Source organism: Camarhynchus parvulus, chromosome 6 (assembly GCF_901933205.1).
Source record: "Camarhynchus parvulus chromosome 6, STF_HiC, whole genome shotgun sequence".
NCBI lineage: Eukaryota > Metazoa > Chordata > Aves > Passeriformes > Thraupidae > Camarhynchus > Camarhynchus parvulus.
Genome location: NC_044576.1, coordinates 14,203,632 through 14,213,215, shown reverse-complemented (window position 1 = coordinate 14,213,215; position 9,584 = coordinate 14,203,632). Strand labels below are relative to the sequence as shown.

The window sequence follows — 9,584 nt, the reverse complement described above, 5'->3', positions numbered from 1 at the left end:
ATTCCATTAATCTTGCTCACATGTGTCTAATTTTGCCCAGCCTAAAGCCATTAAGATGCATTATTTCACCCACATGAATTTCAGATTTTCAATGCTGTGTCTTCAAAAGGTTTCCATACTAAAACCTACTGTAATGTGAATGAAGTATAAATTATAATGAAATATTAACTCATATAAATACCTATTAATTTTTATGGAGAACTTCAAAGCAAACAAAGCTCCTCCTCCACTGCTCAGCTGCTTTGTGAGGTATAAAGACTGTCCTAGCACTGTTGAGATTTAAATGTGATTTCCTATTTGATCTTTCTCTGATCAGTGGAGCTCTTTTGCAACATTTAAGAAAATCTCAACAGTCAAACTGATGTCTGAAAGGATCTTAAATGTGCTTATTTTGCAAAGCACTTGTGTACAGTGAAATAGGGAGAGATTTCTACATTCCCCTAAATGCTAGGCAGAATCAGCATCCATGTCAAAACCTCTGAAAGAATGAATAAGGAAATGTGGTCTGGAAAGGAAGAGGTTCAGCTCCCAAGTCACCATTATATTAGTCTTCTAATGACCTTGCAAGTCTCTTACAGCAGAGAATAAAATGATCAGAACTGATGCTTCAAATGCAAACAAGCAAGCAGAAATGTATTAACTTAATCTGTCAGGGAATCTTTTAAGGTCAACTAATCAATAAATCCAACGAGCAGCAAAGGGAAAAACCAAATTTGATTATCACTTCATGGTTCACCACAAGGTAACAAGCTAATTTTCAGGCAGAGTGGTAGCATGAATTTCAAATGCTGTTGCTGTATTAAAAATCACATTGGTTTAAGTACTGATTAACTGGTGACAGGAAAACTGACATCCTCAAAACATCTTAAAACTAATTTGTATCACTTAGGCCAAGCCACTGATGTAAGCTAAATGTCTACCTGATATTAAACCACGGGTGATCCAAAGTCACTGACACAGAACTGATTTGGGATAATTTGGAGTGCAAGAGAACTGAGGAGTCCAACTTACAAAATGCTTTGAAGACATGACATAGTCTTTTTAACATCCTCAATATACTACATGATATACATTATCTTTTTGGAAACATATTTAACAAGAAAAGACTCATGTGGTTTGCTGACCCAAGCTGCAGGAGTATCACAAACATTTATTCTGATGGTGTGGGTCTTGTGGCTGACACACCATAATATTTAGCAGACCAGAAATAGAGGAACTTTCTGTAGGAGTGCCTGGGCTCTTAATAAACTGGCCTTGTCACATCATCAGGCCTGAAACTGAAACACTAAATTTTTCTTAGAACATGCATGTGAGAACTGTAACCAAACTGAGAAAGATTATTATGTTACACTCCCAAGTAAAGGGGACTCAAACATCCTTTACAGCTAGATACAAATATTGAACTTGCCTCTGGCATGAGCAGAAACCAGGGACAAACTTGGTCTGTCTTAACTACTTCAGTGGATTCATCCAGTAGCACCACTCAAGGCACAGCAGTTCCACCCTGTGCAATGGTTATGGTGCTGCTGTTGGCTGTGTTGGTTTTGGAGGAACTGAGCTATCAGAATTAATCCATTTACCGTTCTCTTGGCCTTTTATGTCTATGTATAATTGTCTTCATTTTTGTAATGTGCACTGATCATGGGAAGTTGTATGTGCACAGCTGCTCTGAAGGGTGAGACTCAGTCAAGTGAATGTAGATGGGGTTGCCTGTTCAGTAGTCCTTCCTTTGTTCCAGTCCTTCCTTTGCCGTAGCTGAACATCCAGGTTTCGCAGGTGCTTCAGAAAACCATGGTTGGGTGAAATCCATCGATGCTCCTTCACTGTCTTGATGGCTTCAACTAGTGGGAGGTGGTGATTTATCATGAGATATGCTAGGACTAGAGAAGCTGATCTGCTTACTCCAACTGCACAATGTACCAGTATTTTGGCTAGTAAAAAAAAAAAAAAATACAACCATCAAGAGAAGCAGTACAGAGGATGAAGTTTAATTTGAAGTTTTTCTCTTCTGATAAATCACGTGAACTGCTAATTAGTTAAGTCTAGTTTGCCATTGTTACAGTCACTTTTATGAGAAATGCCATGAGACCCCAAACTGATCTCAGAAACACTGGTAAATCAAAGAAAACCCTCTCAAAGTAATGAAGCTGTTCTGTTTTGCCCATGAGGAAAAGAAGACCCATTAGTTTCAGCAGGCTGGCTTATGCAAGGAAGAATGCTAAAATCTGCTTCTTGGAGGCCCAGCCTTGCAGGCTCTGTTCACACAAGAAACTCATCTGTAACCTACGAACCTCTTTATACAGCTGCTGATTGCAGAAATCAGGACATTAGTATTTTTATTAATTTTTTCTTCCAATAAGATGGTCTCAAAAGAGGGTGTCCATTTCCAATGCATGTTTTTGCTTCTCCCCTTTTGAATGAGCTTTACCTTCCAAATAATTTTCTCCCTCGTCCCCAGGCTCTCTCCTGCACAGTTCATCTGTTTTGTCACATCAGCTCTTTGGGACCTAGTCAGAGCTATACCCACATACACAGCACTCCCTTCTCCTGCCACCCACCATGCAGGTGACCAGCACCTGGCAGGACACCATGTAGTGACTTGTCCACCACTGAGCTTTGTGGAGCTGACCTGTTACATGAGGCTGCTGACTCGCATCAAAATGCGACCAACAATAATTTCATACCTCCTGGCGTATTCAAGGCATTGTGGATAAATTGTGCAGCAGAGAAAAAGAACTGGCTGATATCAAAGCTTGGCAGGTCATGGGCTGGTACACCATAATAATCAATGGTTGCTCCATAAAAGTCCTGGCCTCCGTGGCTGTATGATGTGCCATGGGCAGCATTTAAAACATGGGTCACACCCATCTTCCACAAAACAAATCTATTGTTTGCTGTTACCCTAAGGAAAAGACAAAGACAAATCAAGATGGGTGCAGTGATATTCACAGAGCAGAAGCACTGAGATTGCATCTCCCAAACCACTGCTGGAGCATCAGCCCATGCATCGATTCTAAGGGCTAATGGAGAAGGGAATACCATCTTAGTCATAATTTTATCTCGGAAATCGTGCTGTCTGCAGCGTAAACGACAGCAATTAACAAAACTATGAGCTGTCTAAAGCCGCGCCCATGAGGCACGCTAACAGAAGGTATGGCAGAGGTGTGTCCATAAAGCTGTACTTACAGGTCCCCTAGGAAGAGATTAGGCCATACTTCATCAACGTGATTGCAAGAGGGCCGCCCAGTGTTCAGGAGCAGCTCGATTTCCTTGAGGGAGGGGACATCCTCCGGGCATGTCCCAGCGCCTTCAGGGTCCTGGGTGTCCGGCGCCCCTGCCCCAGCCATGCTGAGATCCAGGGCGAGGCGCCGCTCGCTCCCGCCGGCCGGAGGAACAGGGCGGGCGCAGGGCGCTGCCAGCCCCGCTCGGTGCCGGGGGTGGCTGCGAGACGGGCTCGGGCAGGTGCCGGGCAGCCAGCCGGGCAGCCAGACATGCCTGTCCCAGGGCTGGCCGCTCGCCTCGCCTCTGCCCATTCAAACAGATGAAGGTACCAAACTGGGCATTGCTGGGTCCAGTCTGCCTCTCTGGGCTCGTCTCCAGAGCCGCACTGTTCTGCCACACAGCAGCCGGGGACGTCAGCCACGTGTGGCACAGCCCCTGCCCGCAGGACACGCACTAACACTGTGTGACTGTCCCCAGCCGCGTCTCCACACAGCCGTGGCAGTCAGCGAGATCTGGGCATTCACCACTAGCAATCAAAACCTGATACAGGAAAAATAGCAACCGGTCCCACTGACAATTGTCTGTCATTTAGTCTGAGGTTAAAGGGTCAGAAATACACCACAGGGTATTTCACCAGCAGGTTAAATACCAAGTGGATGATGATGATGCCTTGCCTGTCACTGATAATCTAGGGAAATTTATTTCTTGAAGCTACTGTTTTTTCACAAAGTGAAATTATCTGACATAACTGTACTTTATATTTTTAATATTTTCTATTGCAGTCCTTCACTGGGTTAATACAGTACACCTGCCACACATTGCATGATAACCCCCTCTGTTGAAAAGAGAACAGAAGCTAGGAGTGTAATAGTTGTCAGGTGAAACTTGTAAGTCACTGAGTTAGTTTGTATAGGAACGTCTGGAGAGCCATAAATTGGAGATCCACAATATCAAATTGTAGTATTAGTGGGTCTTTTCAATAACAGCAGTGCCTGTGCTTCTTTCTGCAGTATGACTCTAGCAGGGACTGCAATTGTCAGTGGAGCTACAAGGTAGAACAAAAGAAATGGTGACGCTTTTCCTCTGTAAGCTTGGCAATCCAGGAGAGAAGGTGACCCAAGACGAGAAGCTTGAGTTGCTAAGAGTTTCCCCTGTAGAAAAAAATGGTCATGAATAGAAGGAATTCTTGGTCAGTCTGAGCCACCTTCATTCCATATGCATTGAGATACTATGATGGATTTGCTTTATTTTATCAAGAGACATATCATGGACATTCCAAGCTAGGTATCAAAATCTCCACTAATTAACTGGGTTTAGGAGTTCTCAATGAGAGATCATCATAATACAATGCAATAGTTTCCAGCATCAGAGGACAAAATCAAGGGAAAAGAGACTTTGTATAAAATAGTTCATGAAGCAGAAATTACTCATATTCTGTGGTATTTAGGGAAGAAACTGTTTAAAAGCTTCTGGTATACAGAGAGACTTGTTACTCCCCACTGTTCTGACCTAAAATAATGAATGAGGGAAACTACAAGTAACAGTGCTGCAGTGCTTATTTAGAGAGCATAGTGGGACAGGCAGCCAGGCTCTGCTGTGGGTGAGGCAACCAGCTGGCCAGACCCAGCAGAGGAGAGGACTGGAAAAATGGCTAAAGTTATATTTCAAGCACTACGTATATGCCCTTAATACATTACCTTGTTTTTCTGTTTTGTTCTTGGGTTTGTTGTTGTTGTTTCGGTGTAGTGCGCTTTAAGCTGATTGATGAGTGCCCATGAATCAGGAAAATTGACTGAGCAGGTTAAGCTGTTCAATTTAGTTTACTTTTCTCAGGTTTCTGGGTGGAGACTCAAGGTGAGGCTTTACTATCAGTTTTTTATAAATGTAACTCCAGCCCATTTGTTGCTAATCAAGTTATGTGAAAAAGATGAAACTCATGGTTAAGTCTAGTTCTTTTCAGCTGTAAAACTTTTACTGGCCTCTCCACCAATGGCAATGACTAAGAATTCACCAGTTGCAATGACTAAGAACTCAAAGTTCATCTGTGGTATGAAAAGTGACAAACAGAAAAACACAAACTCCAGAAAAGTGACCCCCAAGTCCTCTGTGCCTCAAACATTTGCATGCATAACATCCATCTATTTCAAAACTCTGCCATTCTATACCTAACATCTTCTAAACATTTAACAGTCTGCAAATGTGGCTTTGGTAAAGCCACTGACCTTTTTTAGCCAGGGGTTGTCTTTGAAACAGACAGGAGGCAGAGATCTGGCTTTCAGATGGATTTGCCTCTCTACAGCTGTGCTTCATTTCTGGCCCTTTAACTGCTAAGAAAGGATGTAGAAAGCAACAGACTAATATATGGTCACACTGAATGGAGGCAAGTTTAGCACTGTGCAGAAAACACTTTTTGAGATTTCAATCATTTGGAGGTTCTCCTGGCTGTTTGAATGCTGGGCAACTCTAAACCAAACATTTGTATGCAATTATATATGAACATTAAACAGCTGCTGTTTCAGCTGAAATTACTGCATGCCTAATCTTGGAACATGCAACAGACATCATTCTTACCAGACTGTGCCTTTGTGATTGCTTAGAAGGTAGCACTTGGTGCAATAATCTAAATCAAACAGTCCCTGGCTAATAATGTATTAGGTGGCAGCAGTGTAAATTGCCATGGGGTCCTCTAGTAGCACATGGCATGGCATTGCCAGGAAAATGTGCAGCAGGTGAAAACAGGAAATTCATGGTGGCTCTTCTATTTCTTCCCTTGGAAATACTCATATCAGTTCTAACTGAAGGCATGCCATCTCTCTACTGAAAAAAAAGAGGCAAAATCAGATTCCTTTCACATACCCTGAAAGAAGGCAGCTTTTACAGTGAAAATGTTACAGCATAACAGTTCAGTTAGATAGGATTTTACAGATTCAGTATCTCCAGCTGCAGAAGGGTTCTTCTCATTTCACTCATTAGCCTGTTTTCAGGATTTGATTTTGGGATGGTTAACTACTGAAGAAGAATAGAAGTATTTGAACTCTGGTACATTTTGAGCAACACTGAGTGAGACAACGTTTTCTGGTGAGCCACAACAAAGTACTTTTAACACATGGAACAATTTTGTCTGCTGAGGATATGGAGTTTATTCTTTTTATTTTTTCCTTTATTATTCTCTTCTAATAAGCTTGTTTTCTGTCTTAGAAAAATGATTATGGTTCACTAATTTGATTAGTCCTTAGGCATTCAATCTCTTATTCTTCCATTACAGAATTAAGACATTTGAAGATAAAATAGATGTGGGAAAGTTCACACATGACTGACCTAAGTATGCTTCAACTGAAGTACGGAGATTGTGAAGAAATTATAAGGCAGGACTTGATCTGTAGAAAAATGAGATTACCAAAAACCCCACCCCAAACCCAGAAAAAGGAAAAAACATTATTTAAATCAACTAGCACTTCTAGTGAAAGATACTCCCCCTTGCCATGTCATATTCTTTGCTGAATAAGAATTTTCATAAGCAATTAATTCTCTGTTCAGCTGATGCCCTTTTTTTCCTGTGTAGCTCCTTAACATTTGAGATAGATTATTTCAAATTATTAAATGCTAACAGTATTACTTAATGACAACGTTTTAAAAAAGAAAAAAAGCCCATTACGTTAGCACATCAAATTTTCCTTTGCTCTATAATATATTGTAACTTGAGCTAGCTGGGAATTTTCAATATAAATTTCCTTCCTTTTATTGCATTAAGTGTCAGCCTGAACATTAAATCAATATAACTATTTGAATTGAATAAATTGTTTTCAATCTAAAGATACACAAGTTTTATCACACATTTTAAATACTTTTTTTCCTTGGCAATCCACAGTTGTTTTTAAAATGTCTGTAGCATATAATTTGTCATAAATTCTCAAACTGACTTGTCAGCACTGGCACTGCCTGTCAAACTTACATCAATGCCTTCATGTCACATGGCATGAAGTGGCATAAGTCAAAGTGACAGAATGAGGTTTATTGGAAATTTCTGTTAAATAAAGCACCGACTATTTAGATAATTCACCCTTTTAAAGAGCATCAAATGTTAGCAAGGAGAAGTAGTTTTCAGTTTTGAAGTGCAACAACTAAGCAGCTATTACATATCTAAGTGTTACAAGTTTTAAATTATGGTATATTACTTTTCTGTGCAAGCTTATAATTTTCAAAATATTTGCTAGATGATGAAATTAGAGCAGAAAAATGCCATTAGCAGTGATAACTTGAGACAGAAACTGACCATCAAGCCTTTTTCCAGTGCTGAGGTTCACAGAATCAGAGATTAATTAGAGTTGGAAGGGGTCCCTGGAGATCATCTAGTCCAACCTCCCTGCCAAGGCAAGGTCACCTAGAGCAGGTGACACTGGAACCATTCAGGTGAGTTGGGAATGTGTCCAGAGGAGACTCCACGCTCTCCCTGGGCAGCCTGTTCCAGTGCTCTTCCAGCCTCCACATAAAGAAATTCTTCCTCACATTGAGGTGGAACTTCTTGTGTCTTTGCTTGTGGCCATTACTCCTCATCCTGTCAGTGGGCAAATCACTCCTACAAACCAGCCCAGCAGCCTCCACAGCCAGGCCCAGGCTGCTCTCCACTGTATATGTGTCTGTCTGTCTTCACTTTTGCTCTGGATGCAATTCTTGGCCAGGAGGTCCCTGCATGGAAATCTGTTGCTGGAATAACATACTTTAGGACCTGTAAACTTCAGATAGTCCTGGATTAGCATGCATGCCTAAATACAACTCATTTTCCACCCCAGACTTCTAAAGTCTGGAGGCTGAATTTGGAATGTAATATTTAGGTGGATTGCTGGTTTTGCTACAGCGTAGGGAAACAGGGTTAGAAAACTTCTGCTTCTGTTTTTGTTTCCTTCCTGGAATCTGGTGAGCTGGTAGACCTTAGTGCATGTTTATATGTAAAATAAAACAACAAAGCCATAGCACTGTGAACAAAGCAGCAGTTTCCTGGTACCTCTCATGAAAAGAATGAGATCCCAAATGGTGAGCTAGCTTCAGGGCACGTGCTTAAGGCTGTCACAGTGACCTATTCCATAATAAGATAGCTCTGTGGCCTGCTATGGTTGTTTTTGCAGCAATTTTTAATTTTAATTTGTGCTTATTTTTACATTTTTGGTTTAAACCGGTTGTTCAGATAGAAGCAATGCAGCCATGTATTGTACATTGTACCAACTTAGCACTTGGAAGTATGCAAAAAGTTGTGATTGACTGGCAGTTAATGGAGAAGAATTCATGTCAAAACCAGTAGAGAATGTACATAAATAGAGAAGCACAAAATCTCGTTTAACTTACTTGCCTTGCTCTCCTGTAATTTTGTTTTCCTTGTCAGAAAAATGCTAGGGGTTTTTGAATATAAGTATGTGGACCCGGAGTAAGCAAAATTACTTCAATTTTCAACCAGCTTTATTAACTGATCCATTATAGGTCCATTTGATTTTTTTTCAGATCTACATGTATGTGTTTGTCACTGATTAATTCGGATTTGCCAGTTTTTCATCTAGTGTTTTAACGGCAAAGAAGGAAAACATTGTGAGGACTGAAATGACACTTGATTCCTACATTGTTTGCAGATGCTGCTAAACTGGCAAAAACGGAGGAACACACCCTCCAACTTCAGCAACTCATTTTGGGAAACTACAGATCATTTAGTGTGAAAAACAAAAGCGGGACAGAACAGACTGCATAGAGATAAGCATCTTTGAACCAGTATCAAGGCTTGTGGAAAGGAGCAGATGTTCTCACGCCTTCTGAGATGTTCTTCACAGTTTCTCTTCTGAATATCTGGTAGATAGACAGTCCATTACAACTGAGATAGCACAAGAGTGCATATTTGCATAGGATTGCTTGATGACTCGACAACTTAGCTTTGAAGAATTTTGAAATGCAAATTTTCTTGTTTCACTATTAGCAGCATATAAACTTTGCAATACATTTTTTCCTTTTTTTTAGAACAAGGATCTCAAGGCTACTTTCTCTGAAAAGGCAAAAAGGCAGTGTCGTTAACTTCATGGAAACACTGGCACCTCCTGGTTATTTCAACTGAAGCTACAACTTAAGATTGTTTTGGACCTCATAGTAATTACATCATCAACAAAACAAATTCTGACTGTTGCTCTAACAGTTGCAAAGAGCTGTACCCCAGACAGCTGGTATCCAAAATAAATTTCTTTCTGGAGCAATTTGCTTCTAGTTTGTCTGTCTCCTTCTACCCCTTCCACCTGTGCTGTTTGTAGGCTATGGAGCTCCCGAAGTTACGGTGCCTTGCTGAACCTTTCCTAAGTCATGTGTGCTGTTCACATCTGCGCTTTGGATCC

At 40.9% G+C, this 9,584-nt stretch overlaps 1 protein-coding gene across 1 annotated transcript; it reads right to left on the bottom strand.

Moving 5' to 3' along the window:
* Positions 1 to 1,686: 1,686 nt before the first annotated feature.
* LOC115905156 (dual specificity protein phosphatase 13-like) lies at positions 1,687 to 3,467 on the bottom strand. The gene is made up of 3 exons (XM_030951269.1): positions 3,187 to 3,467; positions 2,685 to 2,902; positions 1,687 to 1,931 (listed from the first exon to the last, which is right to left on the bottom strand). Exons 1-3 carry the CDS (start codon positions 3,345 to 3,347, stop codon positions 1,687 to 1,689), a joined length of 624 nt encoding a protein of 207 aa, XP_030807129.1. The 5' UTR covers positions 3,348 to 3,467.
* Between the last annotated feature and the right edge of the window lie 6,117 nt (positions 3,468 to 9,584).

Bases quoted from the DNA above. Each gene is read 5' to 3' on its own strand.
- LOC115905156 (XM_030951269.1), bottom strand. From the start codon at position 3,347: ATGGCTGGGGCAGGGGCGCCGGACACCCAGGACCCTGAAGGCGCTGGG. The intron at 2,903-3,186 runs GTAAGTACAGCT...TCTTTTCCTTAG, and splicing joins AATCTCTTCCTAGGGGACCT to GGTAACAGCAAACAATAGAT. The intron at 1,932-2,684 runs GTATGAAATTAT...TTTTTTTACTAG, and splicing joins TGCCTTGAATACGCCAGGAG to CCAAAATACTGGTACATTGT.